General features: G+C 40.1%; 1 protein-coding gene across 1 annotated transcript in view; it reads right to left on the bottom strand.

Moving 5' to 3' along the window:
* Window positions 1-22,326, bottom strand: part of rfc4 (replication factor C (activator 1) 4) — a 34,755-nt gene that overhangs the window by 8,854 nt on the left and 3,575 nt on the right. The window contains 6 exon segments of the mRNA XM_086088947.1: window positions 4,884-5,004; window positions 5,099-5,242; window positions 5,387-5,506; window positions 5,624-5,703; window positions 16,681-16,759; window positions 19,521-19,640. Coding sequence (XP_085945073.1) covers window positions 4,884-5,004; window positions 5,099-5,242; window positions 5,387-5,506; window positions 5,624-5,703; window positions 16,681-16,759; window positions 19,521-19,639 — 663 coding nt within the window. The 5' untranslated portion in view covers window position 19,640.

The raw sequence follows: 22,326 nt of genomic DNA on the forward strand, positions 1-22,326 counted from the left end.
TTGTAGCCCACAAATGTTCTTTCTGGTTCCACACACAGCCATTGCCACCCACTCAACCCAACCCACGAACACCCTTGCACCACCCCACCTCTGGACAACTGTTCATGACTGGAGTGGGTTGTCGATGAACTGTGGCGGGTGGGGCTGACTACTTCTTTTGTGTTGCTGATGCCAATCAAGTGTTGCTGGACATCTCAGTACTGCTGGATGTAAACCTGTTGCATCTGTTGAGACTGTTGGACAGACAATCACTTGTTTTTTACATCAATACTGCGTGATTCTTTAATTAACTCTCCGGTTAAACATAGAACATTCGAACAGCATTGAATTAGTATGAATAAGTGCTTTCTATTCTTGAATGGCCATTCATTTCTTCGATTTTGTTTGTACATTTGTGTTTGTATGTTTGTATGTAAATTTATGTTTAAATACATGGTACCAAACTCAATCTAGTCTCTTGCCACTCCCTCCTTGAGTCAAATACTAGACTTCTGATAACTAGCCTATTCAATATAAAGTAATTTTCTTGCTTACCTTACTAACTCAGAGTGTTTCTACACCACACTAGTGCTACATGCGCAAGCAACCTTGCTTTAGCTGCCTATTTAAAGTTAACGAGCAATATCGATTCTGGCGCCTGCGTATCAATACGTGTATTGTAATGAGGCCCGCAACGATGTATTGCCGAATCGATTTTTTTAGCACACCCCTAATTATCAGTGCTTCCAATATTTTGTCTTTAATATACTGCATAATAAAGAGTTCTATGAATATTATCATTTGTCTATATTTTATGAATACTGTTTAGTCTAAACTAATAATTTCTGGCAAAATGTTTTCCATACGCCTTGCTAGAATTGCTGTAAACAATCTATAATCTACATTGAGCACACTTATCGGTCTATAAATTTGAACAGATTGTTTTGTCTTTACCATCCTTTGCAATTACAGAAACAATTGCTTCTCTCCAAGAACCTGGGACAGCTGCTCCCTTTAGTATCCAATTGGACATCTTGTACTAATGGTGTCAAAATGTTCCTAAATACTAGGGATGCAAGATAATACTATTTTCAACAGATACCGATAAAACAATAATTTAGAAAGTACCGATGTCGATAATCCGATAATTGTTTGGAAAATTAACTTGAATAACAAATATACTTTAAAATCCTACTATAAGTCTAAAATGTATAATTGTAACACAATGTAAAGCACCATGAAGCTTAATTTTATTGATATCTCCGCTTCAAAGACAACCAGTAACTCATTTTGAGTTTGCCAAAACGAAACGCTCACGTTTTTAAAATGCAACGAAAAACTGTGAGGGTAACATTTTGGGGAGTGTTGTGGAATTTTCAGTAGTTAGGTGAGATGAATAAAACAATTAGTCTTTGAAGCTTCAAATATATACAAGTCTTACAGAGCAGTCTACAAGAAGTGATCTGTGAGAGTGTGCGCAGTAAATTATCAAGAAAGGAAGGGTCAACTAGACAGGAAAGCAACCAGTCTGTTCCGAGCAGCTTATCAGTCAAGGTCACTTCGATATTGCTTCATGTACAAGAAGTGAAAAGCCCATTAAAGAAAATACTGGTGTCCACAATACAGTATAATCTTGTTATGTTAATACATGTTAAATAGTTATTTTCCAAATCAGGACAGTAAAGAAAGCCCACACTGGCGACATCAATGTCGCCATGATGCATCTTCTGTGGACACAAGGTTGCGCGCATTATGACGTTAAAAATATACGACACTACCATAGAAGAGGGCAGGGGTTGAGGAGTTGGGCACAACAACAGATGGATTAATTATCGGCGGATTTCTTCATTATCTGGTTAATCTGTATGACGTCAAATTGATAGATAATTGCCGATAATTATCAGAAATATAACCATCTGCCCCAGGGCTTTTGTTACTTTTAAGTTTAGAAATTGCTGTGTTTATTTCTTCTATGGTTATTTCAGACCTAAGAGAATTGTTATGTTCCTTTCCAACTTTAGGCAGGTTCAAACCGTTCAGAAGTTTATCAATTTCGGATTCATTGCTCACCTGTTCCTGAGAGTACAATTTACTGTAATAAAATTCAAAGCATTTATAAATGTCATCTGTTTTTAGTTTGATTGAGGATCTTTTATCTTATAAAGAGATCTTGATGTTGGTTGTTAGTATATAGGCCAAGAGTTTTGCATGCCTACTCCCTGCTTCATAGTATTTTTGTTTTGTATACATAATTTTCTTCTGTATTTCTTGTAACATGATGTCATTGATATCTGCTTTTTTTCCTTTTAACATCTTCCATTATTTTCCCATCCATATTGTTTTTTATGTGTCGTTTCCGTGTACTCAAATCTGAGTGTAAAACCTGTAGCCTTTCGCTTAAGTCTTTCTTTCTTTTTTATATGAAGACCTCGCGATCAATTTCCCTCTCATATCAGCCTTACATGCATTGTTCTTTTATTATTATCTTGAACGACTACGTCACAGTCCACATGTGACGTAGCAGCAGACTTCTGATCTAATGAGAGGACAAACAACCAAACATAGTGCACGAGATACACATTGAGCAATAGTCAAAATATATATATTTTTTAAAACGCACTGTCTAGTAAATTAAGCTCAGCAAAACCGTACTTTTTACTTGGACTTTGTCCTGCGTGTGTTGCAGATGTGTTGCAGTTCTGTGTGAATTTTTCTTTTAAGGCCTAGATACACCAATCCGACGTTGGCCAAATGTGACCGACGCCTACCCTCTGTGGCGTCGGCACAGAAAAATAACGTAAATACACACCGCACCGACTATTACGTATCTTCAGTGCACGCGCGAGAAGTAATTCCCCTCCGTACCATCGGTGGCGGTAGTCATTATTCCTAAAGGCAACCGGCAACCTCTTTACGGGGGCAGGATTAAAATGTAAACAACTCATACCGGTGTTGACAGCGGCGCCGGGGTAAACGCGGCGGCCAGCTGGTGAAGCGAAAACCGGTGCTGGAACAAAATTTGTCCCCTTCTTGTTCCCGAATGCATGGATGTACTCTGTTGTAGAGTATCCTGGACCCTATCGACTCCTGGCTGCTAGCGAAAAGCTTCGGCCGTGCTGACCTCCAGCTTCTGAAGGAGCTTTCTCGAGACCACCGGACGGAAGGGCCATGCACCCCTGCTGCTCCCACAAGGATCGCGCTGTTAATTGCGCGGTGTTGAGAGTATTCTGCTCAGATTTAGTTATAACTGTTTTGATTTAGTTATAACTGTTTAGATTTAGTCATAACTGTTTTAATTTCCTTAGTAAAGCTTGGTGAGTGTTTGAATAATGTCTCCAGGTGACGGAATGTCTGAAGGGCTTCCTCTATTTTCACAACAATGGGCCATTTGTCTGGGGTTGAAGCAAATGTGTTAATAGGATTTCTTTGTAAGTCTTATCTTATGCTAGGTGACGTCAGGTCTGAGACCTCCTATATTTCCACATCAAAAGGCCATCTGTCAATGTGTATTGAATGCTGTAAAAGTCTGTCTTGGCTGGGGGCAGGGGTGGGGAGAAAGGGGAGGGGAGAAGGGTTTGGTGGTACCGCCCTTCTTGCTAGTATAAGAATATTGCAATTGTCAGCAATCTACACACTTGTGATGAGAAGCAGCCATTTGTCTGTCATTCTTGAGTGTCCGGAATATTCTGTAAAATAAATCCTTCGAAGGACCTGTTCACCGATCTCCAGTCTGCATTCGGATTACCAACATTCTCTCTACCCGGAACAAAACGAACACGCGGAAGGCAAAGACAGCGGTCATTGACAAACAAAACGTTTATTTTGAGGGTGTTTTTCCTTTCCAACAACTTGGATATCCTCTGCCTGACGGAGACCTGGACTGTCGCTGGTGAGTCCACCGCTATGATTGAATTACTATTGCCTGGCTGTGTTTACGAGGACGTCGGGCCGAGGTGGATGAACGGCGACTATATAAAAAAAAAAAAAGTTTTAATGTAAACGATGTCTATTTACCACATTGATCACAGCTTTGAAGCCACCTTCTTTGCAGTCAGCCTAACTGTCACTTCTTTTTCTTGCCCCGTGCGCTGATTCGCTAGCTAACAGCCAATCACAATGGTCAAATGCTCCTGACGCAGATTCAACATGTCGAATTTGCTGGAAACGACCCCCCCGCCCCGACGTATTCCAACTCGATCCGACTTCACGACAGTAATTTATACACTGATCAGACGGCGCATGCCGTCGACCCAACGCTGTCCGACTCCCGACATTGGATTGGTGTATCTAGGCCTTTATGGGACCATGACTGCATGGTGTGGCAAACAATGACTTCCCAGCTACGGAGAGCATATGAACCAATAGCGTGCATGCCTCCAGGTGCACGCTGTTTGTGCACGCGTGCATGCTTCCAGCAATGTGATTCGCTGGTGGTTAAAATGTCAGCGACTCAGAAAATTGAAAAATATCAGCTACTTTAGTTACTTTGCTGAGCAACTAATAATTTTTACGAGGCCGTAACTTCGCTGCTAAATGAATTGCTTTTTGTAAGAAGTAACTTGTAACTATAACTAATTACTTTTTTAGGTCAACATACCCAACAATGAAATTAAATTATTCATTACTTAATTATTAATTAGATTATTTCTATGTAAATTCTACCCTTGGTGAACATGACGCGGCTCCGCAGCTGCCGCTGCTTGTTGGAAAAGCAATCCGCAGAGTCTCAAAACACAATGTTAGTCGTATTTAAAAAAGACAAAGTCAATAGAAGAAGCTCAAGTGCAGTTATTCACCGTTGTTTAATTAAATTTTTCTTTTTTATTAGTGAAACTAGACATTATTACTGCTTTGTTCTAGTTTTATATTCATTAGTTTGCCTCTTCTTGCGTTACTACCAATACCTCTTTCGTGTATTTGAGTTTCTCCTTCTCACAGATCTCTAGCAGTCGCTTTTCTTGTACCTGGTCAGCAAGGGGTTTAAAACGAAACTTGGAACATCTGGAAGTTAAAGGCTCAATGATCCTACAGAAGACACAGACATACAGTATATGGGTCCCAAACAGTGATAACAATTTAGGTTTTGTTTTTGTTTGGCAGCGATGAGACACGTGCTCACCTGCTGATGTAGTTACAAATGAGACAAAAACGTGTGGTGCGGGATTCCTTTTCCATTGTCCTTCTGAGCGCAGCCTGAGCTGGTGCAGTCATGGAGTCAGCTTCATCCAGGATGATGATCTTAAAAGGAGGACATGGCTTCCCACTACAAAGACAGCACACATCAGGTATGTTGAACTCCACTAGAAAATTCATGCTCAAGTAATTGCTGACAAAAGGGTCATTAAGATTTTTTTAATTAATTTTTTAATACAGGACGCGCTATGAGAACTTATGAAGTCGTCCTCACTCTGGCCGAGTCCCTGCAACAGTGAGCTGAGCGAAGTTTTTGACCTTCTCTCTGATGACCTGAATTCCCCTTTCATCTGAGGCATTGAGCTCAAGCACCCTGTGCTTGTATAGCTCTGGACTGTAAAAAGGAGAGAGAAAACATCATGATAAGTACAGCGGTAAACACAAAGAATCCAGCTACCGGTAATTACAATGTTTGTTTGCCCCTGAAAGCAACATTTAACACACCACTCACCCATAAAGTTCCCTCGCAGCAGCTAGTATGGTAGACGTCTTTCCTGTTCCAGGTGGACCATAGAAGAGCAAGTTTGGAAGCTACATTTGCGACACAAGTGTAATGAGCAAAAATAAGTTTTTAAAGTGCAGTACCCTTGAAAGCTACAGCATACACGGTATTTCACTAAAGTGAGCACACCACTCACATTTCTGTAGATTTTTAATGATATCTTTTCATGGGACCACTGAAGAATTTAGTCATTGAAAAATCTAATTTCAATGAATATTCATATGAATATCTGAGGGTATGGTTACGTTAACTCTATATTGTTGCTAAACAAATAATTTACCTATGAACGTTTTATTTGTTGTAGAGAACATGTGAGAGCTAACAGCTAAACTGGCCAATCCGGGAGTACCTACACCAACTCGTAACTGGATCCTGGACTTCCTCACGGACAGACCACAGGTGGTGAGGATGGAAAAGAAGGTTTCTGCAGAACTCACAGTCAGTACAGGAACCCCGCAGGGCTGCTGCCTCAGCCCTAAACTCTTTTTTACTATATACACATGACTGTGCTTCAACTAATGAAAACAATATCATCTTTAAGTATGCAGACGACACCACCATCCCAGACCTCATCAATGGAGGGGACAAATCCGCATAAAGAGAAATAGTCCACAGCATTATTGTGTATAGCAAGGACAACAAACTTGTTCTCAATGTAGACAAAATAACTCATTGTAAACTACTGTATAGGAGGAAAGCCGCCCCTCTGCAGCCCCTTTCCATCAACGGGACTGTGGTGGAGCGGACCAACAGCCATAAGTTCCTGGGCCTTCACATCACAGAGGGCCTCAGCTGAGCCCAAAACATTGCTGCCACAGTAAAAAGAGCTCAGCAGAGGCTGTATTTAATCAGGCTGTTGAAGAAGGCCGGGCTCAAACATCGGCCCCTCACCCAGGCCTACAGAGGACTCGTTGAAGCATCCTCACCAGCAGCATAATGGTGTGGTATGGGAACACCAACCTGGCTGAGAAGAGGAAGCTACAGAGGGTCGTCAAAACAGCAGAGAGGGTTATCGGCTCTGACCTCCCCTCCATGGGCGCCATCGACAATCAGCGCAGCAAGAGAAAAGCACAAAGCATCCTCAAGGACATCCATCACCCATCCCACGCCCTGTTTAAGCGGATGGACTCAGGGTACAAACTGAGCATTAGTGCTCAGAGCCCGCTTTCACAAAAGCTTTTTTCCAGCCACTGTTAGGCTAGTGGCTCAGGACATTAAAGAAGGAAAACTTTCTCTTTTAAAATAGGTTTTAGTACTTACTCGTGTTTTATTAAAGGGTGTATTCAGACCAGCACTATTTGATCTGCTTTAAACGGACCAGAGTTCGTTTCCCATGCTGAGCCGGACCTTTTGTGCAGGTCTGAATACACACAAACGAATTCTGGTGCGGACCAAACAAGCGGACCGAGACCCACATTTTGGGGTGGTCTTGGTCCGATTCCAAACGCACTCGGTGCGGTTCGCTTCGCAATCTGAATACAAATCACGGCTGATCCACTCCAACTGCAAGACATATGCGCCTTTTTGGGCTAAACAAGCCACGGTAGCCAAGCATCGCAGGGGGGAAACATTGCCCGGTAGTGAATATTGTGCTAAATTTATTCAGGCTGTAAAAAACAGCCTGGTATAGCCTAATTAACAGCATGAACAAAACACTAGATTTGGATGCTGCTCTGAGTTCGGCGCTAGTTGACCGGGACGAGATCCGGACCGTGGAGATATAGCTGTCCCGAAACTACTGGTGACATCTTCTTGCAGTGCTTCAACTTCTTAAATGGACTTTTGAACAATTTTAGTTAATATTGTTTAGTATCACAAACTGTGTAAATTGTTGGCCATTCGGCATCCATTGCAGCCTGGTCATCCTGGAAGGGGGATTACCACATTTGCGGTCCCTTCTCAAGGTTTGTTATTTTTTCCCCTAATGGGTTTTAAAAAAAATGTCCTTGCCCTCTTGTGGTTCAATTAGGGGATGTTGTTTATAATTGTCAACTGTGGGCATGTGAAGCACTTTGAGACTATTTTGTGATTAAGGGCTAAATAAACTTGACTTGAATGAAGAGAATAATGAGACTCGCTATAGTATTTATTTTATTTTCATCAGTCATCTGTGATGATGGGGCAAATAAATAGAATGTTTCCACTATGCTCACGGAGGACTAGTCATCGCTGTTTGGTGCACTGAATGATTTCTATGGAAGTTTGAGATGACAAAGTTATAGCAGTTTTAATGTTGGAAGGTTGAAAGCCCTAGTTTTGAGAAAAACGGGTTTAAAGTTTTGGTACTTGCATCTTTCAAATGTCCATAGCAACCTGTACCTTAGGAACAAGATATTAACCTGAAATTTTCAGGAACTGTTAAAATATCAGTGGAAAGTCAATTCCAATCTCATGTTAGGCAATCGCCTGAGATTTGAACCCTTTAAAACTTCAGGACGTTTGACCTCTCAACAGAAGAAATCAGCCTCGACTTTAAAGATCGCATTCATCTTACAATTCATCTTCTGAGACATCAGCCAAAGTTTGGTTATTTTATTGTTGCTCCTTGTGGTATTTTCTTGCTTAAATTATGTCACATTACCACAGTGGGAAATTTGATTTAATAATTGTATGTCAATTAAAATATTATTTGCCATTTGGTGTGGCCTGTGATAAGTGCTTTGTTAATAACTTGTGGATGTTAGATATGGATGTCACATAAAGAAAATTAAAATGTTATGTTTAACGCAGTTTTTTTTTTTTTTGTCCCACCCCCCACCTCAAGTAAGGAACACAACACTATTGTATTGTATTGTACAAGTCAATATACAGTACCCTGTTTGCATTTTGGGGCGGGGTGTCGGGGTGACGGGGTGACTCACTTGAGGAAGACCATCTTCAAGTTTCATATTTCATAGCTATTTTTATTTTTATTTTAATGGCCTCCCACTTAAAAGAGAATAAAGTGAAAATGTGTGGTGATATTTGCGACACAGGCACACGGTTCATTAGTGACGCATTGATGAAGCTGCGTGTATGGCGTCGTATGAAATTGACAACATCGACAAACGATCAAAACATTACATTAGTACAATACATTATTAAATTAGCCTACATTAAATACAAGGCATTGGCGCATATCATAACTTTTAATTCCTAACTCGCTGTGAGTGAAGTGACAGCCTGTCAATCTGCTCTGTGGGGGCATCGCGGCTGTTCTCCCGCTTGAGTACCCCAATATAGTCAGTGGACATGGTTTAGTGTAGGGATGCACGATAATATCGGTGGCCGATAATTATCGGCAATTATCGATCAGTTTGACGTCAAACAGATAAAACCGATAATAAAGAAAGCTGTTGATAATTATCGCCAATTATCAACCAATTTGACGTCATACAGATAAACCAGATAATAAAGAAATCCGCCGATAATAATAGACATGCCAAGTTGGTCCATCTATTGTGGTTGTGGCTCATGTTATGCCCAACTCCTTAACCCCCCCCCCCCTCTCCTATGGTGGTGTTGCATATTTGTGATGTCATAATGGGCACGACCTTGCGTTCACAGAAGATGCATAATGGGGACATGGCAGTCGCCAGTGTGGGCTTTCTTTTCTGTGTTGCATTTTTAAAACATGACTTTTGTTTTGGCAAGCTCAAAATGAGTTACTGGTTGTCTTTGAAGCAGAGATATCAATAAAATTCAGCTTCATGGTTCTTTACACAATGCTTCAATATATTTGTACACGTTAGGACTTGAAAGTATATTTGTATTCAAGTTCATTTAGCAAACAATTATCGGCTTACTTATCGGTTATCGACATCGGTATCAGTTAAAAATAGCATTATCGTGCATCCCTAGTTTAGTGTGTGAATGTACCCAGACAAAACGTACAGTTGGGGCCCATATGGGCACCACTTGGTCTAATTGGGCTTTGGCTGGGCATCAGCATAGAGTGGGCTTTGTTGACGGGCCCCACTTGGGCAGTAGGTGGGCAGTAGATGGGCGAAACAAAGAATGGGCAATGGGTGCGCACTGGCTGGGTTTCACTTGAAAATATTCAAATTCTGCACAATAACATCATGGGCGATGCAGCTTACTCCCTAGCCTATACTGCTTTACAATTACCGTATTTTCACGACTATAAGGCGCATTTTAACTCTTTGACCGCCAAAAACGTTTAATAACATTTAGTAAAATCCAAATGAGTGCCGCCAAAGACGTTCAATATGTTTTTTTGTTTCGTTTTTTTAAACGGGTGGAGGAAAGCCTTGGCAAGCTGTGCTGAAAGTATCAAGCAGGTCGAGTTAGTATAATGACTATTTTTGGGCACTAAATGGCAGCGATGACTCTCTTTGGACAAGATCGGGTAGGAGTCAGTAGAAGACGTGAGGCGGAGCTAGAGTGTTGAGGGGAGAATGGCTGAGGAAGCGAAAATGGCGACCGGTTGCAAGCAGCTCACGCTTGAGCATTTTTTTCAAAGACGAAAAGCATCGACCAATGATAAAGAGCACATTGATGATGATGATGATGGTGACTCCGAGGTTGACGCCGAAGTTGGAAGCGTTGACGCGGCGGCTTCGATCGCGTCGTAAAGCCTCACCGGCTAGCGATGCTAACGCCGGAAAACGAGCACTTCTGCACAGGCGGACGTTCAATCGGACGATGAAGAGTACCCCGAGTCCAATGCATATTCATCGGAGGAGTGGGTACAGTCTGATCACGGAGAAGACACTGGTTCTGGACTACGATGCCACTATGAATGGAGTGGATAAGATGGATCAGAACATCTCTTACCACCCGGTATAGGAACTGAAGGACATGAGTAAGCCAGACGTAACACCAGGTCACCGTATCATGATCCCAAGAGTAGACTTGATGACAACATGGCCAAACACACACTGCAGTATATACCTGCTACTCTCCGGAAAAAAAGGCCGGCAAGAAAGTGCACGCGAAGGGGCAATCGCAGTGAAACTAATCTGTGGTGCAAATCCTGCTGCGTCCCCTTGCACGCAGGGGAGTTTTACACAATAAACCAGACAAAAAGAAAAACTGTGTAGTTGAAACATCCACACAATTGTAAATAGTACCACAGTTGCACACATTTGTAAATAGTTTGCCAAATTGTTTTGTCAAATTGTTACACTGTTGAATGTAAATAAACATATTTTGCTATTAAAAAACACCTTTTCATTGTTGGTGGTAGTGTTTTACAGAAGTAAAGCACTGTTTAGGTGTTTGTGGCATTATTCATGGGAAAAAAAAGGTGTCAAATTCACTAGAGTGCATGAAATAATATCGTTTCACAAAAAGCTTGATTTCTCCGTATTTTGGTCCAAAACAGAGCATTTGGTGAAACTAACCTATTTTCTATTGTTGATTACTGAAAAACGGAATAAGGTACAAACAAACTTTTTTTTTCTGATGAAAGATGAGAGTTCAATCTTTCATTTGGTAGTATCTGTGTTTGGTCTTTCTGTGGATCTTGAAAGATCAGTCAAAATGCTTAAATCAGCTGGCACCCACATATCCTCTTTTCTGAAAATGCTTGGCAGTCATAGTTAAAGTCTTAAATTTTCTCAAAAATCTGCGGTGCGCCTAATGTTGAGGTGCACCTTGTGTGGACCAAGGTCCAAAATCTGACTGTGTGGGAGGACTTCCCACAACACATTGCTTATATACAAGAAAGGCGGACCTGACTGAGAACAGACACGAGAGCACGGAAGAGTCAACTTGGTGGCGAGTTCTCCAGCCCCTACTCTCCCTCCACTGTATACATTGTTACTTTAACCGACCTCCGTTTTGTTCCGCTCGCTGCCTTTTCTTTAAACATACGCTAGCACTAGCATATGTTTTAGCATAATGGCATGCTACCATACGTTTTGAGCTAGTGTATGTTTAACCGTGCCTGTGCCCAATAGTGCGGTGCGCCTTATGTGTGTGTTAAACACAGAAATAGCACCCGTAACTGTGCCTTATAATACGGTGCGCCTTGTGGTCGTGAAAATACGGTAAGTAGGATTTTCTTTTGGAACAAAAAATGCACCAAAAATACTTCAACTTAATATGTATTATTTGGACTATTAATGGGCCATTTCATACAAGTTTGAAGGCACAAGATTAATATTCAAACCTAGAATAAAGCGCTGCAGGGCATTCTGAAAAAAATATATGGGAAAATCCTTCCCCCTTTGAGCCAATTAAAGGAAGCAACATTTTGCCACCTCAACAAGTGGTTCGGGCTCCAGGTTCATTTGTGTTGGAAAATGAATAATTCGGTTTGACAGTGATGGAACACTGACCATTTGTTGTTCTTTGGCCTTCAGTAATAATAAAATTTTTAATTGATTGTATTATTTGTCTTCTTGTTAATAAAGCTTGTAAGAAAATAACTGTGTGGCATGAGTGTGAAAGGAGCCCTTATGGGTACAATCAGGAACATCATAATCAGCCCAGTGGGCCTCAGATGGGAGATAGCTGGGTTGCACAAGTGGGTTTTAGCTAGGGCGCATATGAGGCCCAACTTGAGCCCATCTGCACAGCAAAAATTGGTTAAAAGTACAGGGTGAGTCACAAGGAATACACGAAAATCATTACGCGATATTTCAAAAATGAAAAACAATAGAAAACTATAGCTTGGACACGTCATGTACATACCTTCAAGTTTTTATTTCATTTTTTACAAATGCTTAATGTGGCCACCACCAGCAGCAAAGACAACATCAAGCCGATATGGGAATTCCTCCCAAACTTCAGGATGTCGCAGACCACCATGTTGTTGATTGCAGTTGTTTGATCTTTTATGTCATCGATATTTGCTGGAAGTAATGGAACATCAACTTTGCTTTTAACATATAGCCCCCTCCCCAACAAGAAAAAGTGCTAAGGCACGTTTTTGTTCAGATAAGCTTGAACCTTGAGATTTCAATGGGGCGGCGCTCCAACTTGTTGAAAAATGAATCATCGAATAACAGCTGCAGAATCAACATGGTGGACAATGACATTCTGAGTCATGTTTGAGAGGAATTCTCTTATTGGCTTGATGTTGTCCTTGCTGCCAGTGGAAACCACATCGAGGGCACTTGTAAAATGTGAAATAAAACCTTGAAGGTATGTACAACACGTGTCCAAGCTAGAGTTTTCTGTTGTTTTTAATTTTTGAATTATTGTGTGAAGATTTTGGCAGATTCTTTTTGAATAACCCTGTAAATTAAAATTTCAGGGTGATATTTTTGGAAACATATTTTAACTTTAAAGTTAAATGGTGCCCAAATTAGGTGTTATTTTACAGAGTTGTAGATTAAAGATGTAATTAAGCTCCACCTTCGCACCAGCTCTTCTCAGTTTTAGAGACGAGTTGGCGCCATTTTCCTTTTCCTCGCTTGTCACAGGAAACACTGACATTCCAACAAATTGAATTAGGCCACTGGAAGTAATTTTAACTTACAGAAGAGACTTCCCCAAAAATTAAGATCTTAGTTCAGTGATGTCGATGTCACGTTAAATATATTTATAACGGCTACTTTATCATGTGGCTGCATAGTTCAGTGGTTAGGGTGTCTGACTTTGGTTCCATAGTACCCTGGTTTAAATCCCTGTTCTCATGGCAACAAGTCAACAATTAACCGAGTCCCGGCTGGGCAGCCTAGAGGGGGCCCATTCATTAGCCCATTCCATGCCCATGTGGGTTTTAGCTAGGGCTCATATTGGATTTTTCATATGTTGAACTATGAAGTGATTTTCAGGAAAAGTACATTAAGTAAGTGATTAGAGTTTATTCAGGGCTCATGCTAATCGCGATTGTTAATCCTTTAGCGTAGGCTAATTTTGTTGCCGTAATACATGCATATGTGTGCTGAAGATAAGGAACAATAAGAATTTATTTATCCATTAAATTCAGCATTAGTGGACTTAAAAATAAAAAATTAATAAATACATTTTGAAAAAAATATATCGATTTTGGGGAGGTGGGGCAATTAGTTGATGGAGTAATTGATAGGTGACTAAAATTTTACAAAAGTCGTTAGTGACAGCACTATTTGAATTAAAAATAGAAGAAGATTATCTCTGTTTGGATTGCAAAGCACAGTAACCGGAACGACTATGCGCTTCTACTACAAGGTATGATGGCTTATCATGCGTCATTCATTCATAACTCATTATGGTGTACTTCGACTTTTTTAGTTGCTATGTCCATCCATCCATCCATCCATTATCAGAACCGCTTATCCTCACAACATTCATATAAACCATTTGTGAAGATGTTTGAGGGGAGGAAATCCGGGTTGTTTCTAATAAACCAAGCTAGCTAGCAGCTAGGCTTAAAACACTCCCTAGTTTTGATGCATACTGTCTAATAATTGCTTATTTTCATACACTTCCATTATTATTTTTTACCTTAGTGCTGCTGGGAAATGAAACTAGAGACCTCAAGGAGTCTATTTGTGGAGAAATCTCAAAATCAGGGATGTGATTTGACCAAAGTGAAATTATCCGAAAATTTAGCCGGGGGTCTGGGGGCCGCGGGCACCCAGCTCGGTCCAGGGCAGTGCCCTGGTGGGGGGACAAGCACGGAGCTCATGGGTTTTCCGTGTTTTTAAGTACTTTCAATGCACTCAGATGACAAAGAAATAGACAAAACAACAGCATAAATGTTCAATGTATATTGAACTATCCCATATAAAATTGCAGTTTTAGTCAACTCAAAATGAGTCACATTCAAAAACATTGGACTGCCTTTGCTTTTAAAAACTATCACTGAGAATATCATCATATCTAACTAATGTGATTACTAAGTTAACACATAAATAATGTTTTTCTATTTTCTACTCATTAAAACATTCAACATATTTACAGGAATATACAAGTGTTCATTCTTGAGCACAATCCATTCACATGACACAAACACTACTTCCTCCTAGACTTCATTGCTTTGGAATGGGTCTTTCTAGCCTGCTTCTGTGCAGCTTTGATGGTTCTTCTTGAGGCAGCCTTGCTCATTTGGGTGTCCTGTTTCACAGCCAGTTCTGTTCGTTTTGCAGACAACATAGCTGCTTCTGCATCCTTCTCCTCCCTGTACCTTTTGGAGGATGTCCTCAGATTTAGGCACAGTTTGGACTGCATAGGATCCATCAGAATGTCTTTCCTGCCAAAATGGCTGACAGAGGTGGTCTTTCTTGCTCTTAGGGCATATTTCACAGTCTGGATAGAACTGTATGTGGCTATGTCCATTCTGCATGCTTTGGGGTTCAGGACATCACCCATGACACTGAAAGCCCCCTCTACTTGCGGCCCATGGAAGCAACTCATGAGAGCCTTCACCATCTTGGCCAAGGTTGGGTATCTTCCAACAGCAAAGACTTAAGCCCACCAACGATCCAGTGCAATTGCCTTCCCCTCTGAGTCCAAAGGTGTTGGTAACTCACTGTCCAACTGGTATTCTCTCACCTCGAGATCATAGTTCCCCATCATCATGGCACCAAATGCAAAGCGCTTTCCCGGCACGATCGATCTTCCGAATAAAGTCACTGAACAAATTCGTCACAGTCTTCTTTCCAACATTTGTAGATATATCCTTCTCTAACCAGTCCCATCGAAACTTGTTTTTTACGATCTTGTCAATTTCCTTAACTCGCGGAGCATCTTTGCGTTCGATCACGGACATCTTTCTTTAAACACCCGGCAAAAACGTGTGAGAAATGAACAATGGCATAATCCTATGCCTTTATAACAAGCACGTTTATTGGTCAACAAACAATGGCATACTCCTATGCCTTTATAACAAGCGCGTTTATTGGTCAACAAACAATGGCATACTCCTATGCCTTTATAACAAGCGCGTTTATTGGTCAACACGGAGACTTCAGCCAAACGCAAGATCCGTTTCATTTCAGTTACGGAAACACTAAAATGGAATGCTGTAGAGAGACGAAATCGGATTTTTTACCACTTAAAAAATTGTAAAATTTTATTTTTGGAGATAAAAAAAGCGGAATTCCGCGAATTAGCGGAAAAATCTCATCCCTGTAAAATAGACATTTTCGACCTCCTGCTCTATTATGGTCAAATTACACGACATGCGGACCATTTTGCCAGAGCGGGTCACATATAATTTATGAATGTATTTAAGGCAAGTTGTAGAATGTCTGAAGTCCTCTTGTTTATATTTAACACATTTAAAACTTCATAAATCATGCTGTTTCTACTAAGTAGTAAGTACTGTCTTAAATGTTCTCCAGTTTCTATACTGTAAATGTAAAGGATCGCATGCCGAGAAATGTTTCTAGGGAGGAGTAATATTGTGGCCTCCCGGCTTTAAAAGTCTTGGCCTATTGGCTAGCCAGTAATATATACAGATCAGTGGGGATCCGCCATGCTTGACAGCTCCTTAGCATTTGTGCTAGGCTAGCGATGTTTTAAAAATTAAGCATGTTTTGTATTTAAATACACACCTGTATGTAATTCTCCTTATCGCGTTTTTAGTTACACAATTAACTCCAACTGGAGTGTCATTAAACAGCTTGTGTTATTAAACAGCTTAAGTCATTAAACAGCTTAAAGGACATATAGGGACGGCAGAATCACACTGATTCGCTCCGCTCTGCTACATGGTGCATTCAAGGTACTTTCACAACATAGGGAACTAGCGGCATTCTGCACATGAATCGTAATTTTTTCTATCATTAAGTTTTAATGATCGAGAGAAGCCAAAATCGAAATCACGATAAAATTTCGGTTAGTCATCCAGCCCTACTCCTACGTCTACTTTCCCGAGACGACCTCTGGATGTGGAACAGTTAGTGTCAGGACTTGGGTAGTAAAGCACAGGTGATCACAAATCAATCAAATCAAATTCTGCTTAAGCACTGCAATGGCTGTCAAATCATGTACAGTGCTAACAGAAGTAGGGATGTGGAGTTAATATTTAGTCAACATTCCTTGTGTTTTCTTAGGAGTATCACATTATTACTTTAATGTGTGCGCACCACAGCAGTTACGTTATCATGATAAAGCAACAAACTTACATCAGCTCCTTCCAGTGACTTCTTCAGCACCGCTATGGCTTCTTCCTGAAAGGTGACTTCGTCAACCCACTTTGGCCTACTACGATAAAATGCAGAGCCAGAAAATATCCATTAAGCATTCTGCGTACTGCTGTTAAAATATTCACAACACTCTTCCAAAAATCCTGTGATTAAGACATGTCTGCTATTGATGCATGATGCTGCCAACCTTTGAGTCAAGGCACAAATATGAAGTTAGAAAAATCTCACAGAACACCAAATGTCACAAAAAGTAGATATACATGTCATGTCAATTATGTACTTTCTGACATCTAATTGTTCTGTGTGTCTCTATAAGTCACTGGCATAGATGAACAAAGAACCATTATTTGTTATTTTTTGGGCCAATTAACTTATTCACTCCTAGCCATTTTCACTGAAGCAACCCCCTTCGCTCCCAGCTGGTTTACTGGATTTTGACTTATTTTGCAAGGCCCACAGAATATTGTGTTTTATTGCTATAAAAACATGGAAACTGTCAAAAGAAAGATTAGAGTCAAAAATATTTTTTATTCTGTTTCTGTTTTGCAGCATTTAGCATTAGAATATAGCCAAGTTTCATCATTATTCACAAATCAGTTTAAAACAGTGGGAGAAAGAGATTTTTGCAACATGGCCCTGGTTGGTCTCTTACAACGTATAACCACTGGAGCCCAGCACCGCACTGCTCGGCTTGCTGGCGGGTCAGCTCAGCCAAACCCACGGATGCACTGTTTCCACCTCCAATGTGCATCTGGGACGCTGGGCGGAAGTAACGCATAACCGGCTGCAACAATAGTAGAGCGCGGGAAACAACACATAACCAAAACACGGAAGCCATGGATGACGACGCTGCCCGGTATCGGTTGCTTGTTCAGTTTTTTGTGGTGCTTCAGATGTGGCGCCTCTTCAGAGCTCACAACGCAAGGAGGATTGCCGTCGCGAAGAAAAGGACGATGTTTTATTGTCAGAAAGCTCTAGAGGCTATACACACTGATAGCAGTGGGAGCGAAGAAGAAGACGAACACTTGTCGAAAAGGACACGGCTGGCAAGTTGTTTTTTTTCCCCTCCCGGTGTGCGCAGCTGATTCAACCGCCATTCCCCGCCCTAAGTCTTCCTATCCCCCACCCCCCCCTTCCCCCATATTAAGAAATGCAAATCTACTCATTAATGGTTTTGCGTATTCATAAGCAGCACGTGACGACGGTCATCAAAACAAAACAATGGATGACAGACAGGGAAAGGCAAGAAAGAAGGCTAACTTCACCATGATGTAGGCTACATTGAATTTTTGTGTGAATAATAATAATAAAAAAAGATTTAAAAAATACAAAGATGTATATTATGAAACCCTCAATGCAGAGGTCGAGTCGCGGAAGGCCGTGATTATTGGCCGCAGGGCGCACAGCGATAAAAAAAAGAAAAAGAAAAAAATACAATAATAATAATAATTTGGTATGATACAAAAGGTGAGCTTAAAAATATAATATATAGATATAATTTCACCAATCTTATTGTCTTTACTTAATGCACTATAGAGAAATTTAGTTGTCACTGCACAGGCAAAAACTAGGTGATCAATAGGCCGCCTCATTATTGTTATTATTATTAGTATCTATGATTATTCCCAATGTGTTTCTTATGGATCTTCATTGAACATCACCACGGCTGTGTGGACGGCTTATGACAGACTTTATTGACGCATTTCTTTCCTTTATTTATTTATTTGCAGGACCAAGCGTCAAACTCCATAGCAAAGATGCTTGTACCTGACTGTATTCTAGCTAATGTTCATCCGTATGGTCTTGTGTCAAGATAATAGTTGTATGTAGCCTTTTATACTGCAATGACATTTGTGCCGACAGGCGGATGAAATTACTGTAGGCGCGTAAATTGTTGCGGGACGCAATGATGTAATGCATGCAGTATTTGTCCACATTAGTATGATTTATTGCACGAGGCTTTTTCAAGATAGGTGATCAATGAGAGAAGACGAGCGTTTGAAATGTTTATTTAAGTTCATTCGTGTGCTTTCTGCTCCGCGGTGTACTTGTGTCATCGGAGCAAGTCTGGAGCAAAACAAACATTAATGTGACCCAACATCCAGCATAACTGGCATTGAGGAATCAAAATGCACCACAAAGCTGTTAGTGTGACTGTTTTTCCATGTCTCCAGAATGCGCGGATTGCGTACGGTAGGTTCAGACTTGACGTGGCGGCGCGTAAAGTTTCACGTTCAGTTTGTTTTCTATAAATACCAACTTTGGCGCAGAAATGTTCGTACACAAAGTTTTGGCCGCATTTTTATCGTACGCAAGCTTTATAAATGAGGCCCCTAGGCTCGCTCTGGCCCAATGTAGGCGTGAGGACCGCGAGCAGCTCCGCACGGTCCACTTCCGACAGGGTCAGCTGTAATGGAAACGCTCGCCAACACCGTGCTGGCTTTGCGTGGTGATGGGCTCCAGTGGAAATACGCTATTATACTCTGCTGCCACCTGCTGGCCGTTTTTGTGAAAACTAGCATTGCTTCAAGCATGCTCTTCAGTTCAGAGGCTGCATCAAAGCCTTATGTATGCTCTAGCATTAAAAAAAAACTTTTAAAAAACAAATACGTCTTTGGGAGCATGGTAATATTTAAAATAAAACATATTTATACGTTTTTGGGTGCAAATGAGTTAAGTAAAATTTGACAATTTCCCGAGGCAGAGCTTAAGAGTTCTCACAACACACTATAATGTGCCCCGGCATACTGGTTGAGAATCGCTGCAGTATAGGAAGATCAGGATAATTTGACAAATTTAATTATGTAGTTGATACATACTATTTTTCAACCCATGGAGTAAGCTTGGTTTTCTTCTCTATGCTGATCCCTGAAGCACACTTGTCCTTCTGAGGTCTAGTTGTCTGAGCAGTTGTTGCTTTCAAAAATGCTTGCATCATTCTGTGTTTTATATCAAACAAAGTTTAAACAACAAAGGAAAACCACAAAGTACAGAAAATACATAAGCAACAAAAAATAACTTCATAGAAAACAGTTACTAAATACTAACAGTGTATTACAGTTGGAGAAAAATTACGGGTGCATCTCTATCTGTATTGGGTCATTCCGTGTAAATTCACACAAATCCCCAAAACCTCAACAGTGGTACCTCTTCAATTTGCCTGATTTTCATTCCATTAGTGCCTTATGATGTCAAAATAAAGAATCCGAAGTTTGCGCAAACAGTTTTCGAGTTATGGCTATTCAAAGTTTGGGTGTCACGAACACTTTGGGATCCAGGAATTGCACACTACATTTTGGACTATATTTAGAGGCCCTTTTGCTTTAAGGTATGTACAGACCTGTAAATTGCTATATCGCTGAAGATTTGTGCCATATCATACAATGACAGACTAATTAACTAGCTGTTTCTTAGCATCCTTAATTAGCAATTAAATATAATTTAGGGACGGCGTTGTGCTGATGTTGGAAGTCGACAGTCGCGTGAGGACAAGTCAAGCTAGCCGTCTTGAGCCGTGATGCCTACCGCGCGCTGTGTGGGTCAATTTCAAAATACAGGTAGCAAAGCAATTGCATTAACCTCAATGTATTAGTTGGAAGGCCTTTATTTTGAAGTTGACCTTGGCGGCGCGTAACTATGTACGTCCTGAACCGTGGCGCATGATCCATACAGATCACAGTTCAAAGATGAGCCATTGCACCACTCATAAACATGTACTCATGCCCGTGCGACTGGATTTTTATTTTTATTTTTTACCAGCACAGGCTGTAAAGTTGGCCATATTTACGGTTAATTGGTCAGGAAAACGATCAGAATTCTACTTTTGGCTCCAATGTGACGCAAAATTTTAGTTAAGGTAAGCCATTTAAAACTACTGCAAAAAGAAAAACTTTTCCATAGTGCATCTGTCTAAAAAGTGTGTTTGCATGTGTGTATTTTTCGAGAGGGAGAACATTAAAACGCAGCCCATTTTTAAAGTTATATAGCAGGGGTGGGCACACTTGGTCCTCGAGGGCCGGAGTCCTGCAGGTTTTGGATGTTTCCCCTCCAACACAGCTGATATAAGATCAGCTCATCAACAAGCTCTGCATAAGCCTGGTAATGATCCTGTTGATTGGAATCAGCTGCATTGCAGCAGCAAAACCTCCAAAACCTGCAGGCCCTTGAGGACCGAATTTGCCCACCACTATTATATAACAATCAGCAGCTCGGAGCAGCTCATGCTTGAGCTGTTTCCTTTTTTTGTAAGCACTGGGCTCCTTTTGGGGTACTCTGAATAACAGAAGAGCACATTTGAACAATGCTCACACGAGGCTTTGAACAAGTACGTGCTCGCCTCGGGCACATTATTTTCCGGAAAAAGCCTATTATAAGTATCGATACATGGTTTTATGAATATTGGGCTATGAAAAGCAATATTGATTCGATATTGATATATCAATATTTTAAACCCATATTTTAAAGCCATGAGTCTGCTACGCTACAGCCTTAAGATCTAACTGTGAAAAATAAAGATTGAAAAATAGTTTACTGCAGGATTTTTTTGTTTTGTTTCAGTTTTTTTTTTTTTGCTTTCTTCGTGGATTTCTCAAGTACTGTATGTGCAATTGATATACTGCATTTAATTTAATGGTGTTATTCTTTGATTGTTCTAGTTACATTTTTGTATTTAAAATTGTAATAAAATAATCCAAGTAATATAATAGTGTTCCTTCGCTATAAGGCGGTTCACTTTTTGCGGCCTTGCAGATAAAAAAAAAATAATCATTTTGCATGCTTTTTTTACAGTGATGTACCTATTTTATAAAATTCATGACAGTTTGAACATTAAGAATGTTTTAAACATGAGAGAAATGTGAGAAAATGTAAATGTCTTGATGAGAAAAGTGTATAAACTGTGTGGTGAGGGGTTTTAGAGCCTTAAAATTACCTCGCGGATTTCATTTATTGCGGGTATTTTTTGGAACCTAAGCCCATCGGAAAACGAAGAAACACTGTATATTGATCGTTGCATTGGTGGCAGGGTTATTATAGTTTTGGAATTTTTCATTTTAGTTAGTTTTTATTTTGTTTTTAAATTTACTTAGTTTTAATTAGTTTTCAAGGTATTTCTGTTTTTATTAGTTTTAGTTATTTTATAAATCCTTAGTTTTAGTTTAGTTTTATTTAGTTTCAGTATTAGTTTTAGTTTTTTGTAAAATGTGTGTTACAATATTTAAAAAACACCATGGGAGCAACGTCATCTGAAGGTGCTTTTTTATTGGCTGCTGCTCGATGATGTCACTTTTGTGTGACACACTTTCACACGTCCTTATTCCGGTTAATATAAATAAAAATCTACATAAAATCACATTTAAAATCATCCCCAAAGGCTCATGCATTAAATTTATTAACAAAAACTAAAACGAAGGACATTTTTTCTCGAATTATGGTTAGTTTTAGTTGTATAAATAATTAAAAATAATTAAAAAATAATAGTTTTATATCCTAGGACCAGACCATTCTTCAGGACACTACACCAACCCAGTTATCCAACCAAAGTACTTTGACCAAAATCAAACTTTGACAAACAAAATGATTTTTTTTTTTTTAATCAGCAATAATGGTCACAATTTTAATTTTCAA

This window comes from Leptonotus elevatus, chromosome 11 (assembly GCF_054856555.1).
Source record: "Leptonotus elevatus isolate MCC_2025b chromosome 11, RoL_Lele_1.0, whole genome shotgun sequence".
In the NCBI taxonomy this organism is placed as follows: Eukaryota; Metazoa; Chordata; class Actinopteri; order Syngnathiformes; family Syngnathidae; genus Leptonotus; species Leptonotus elevatus.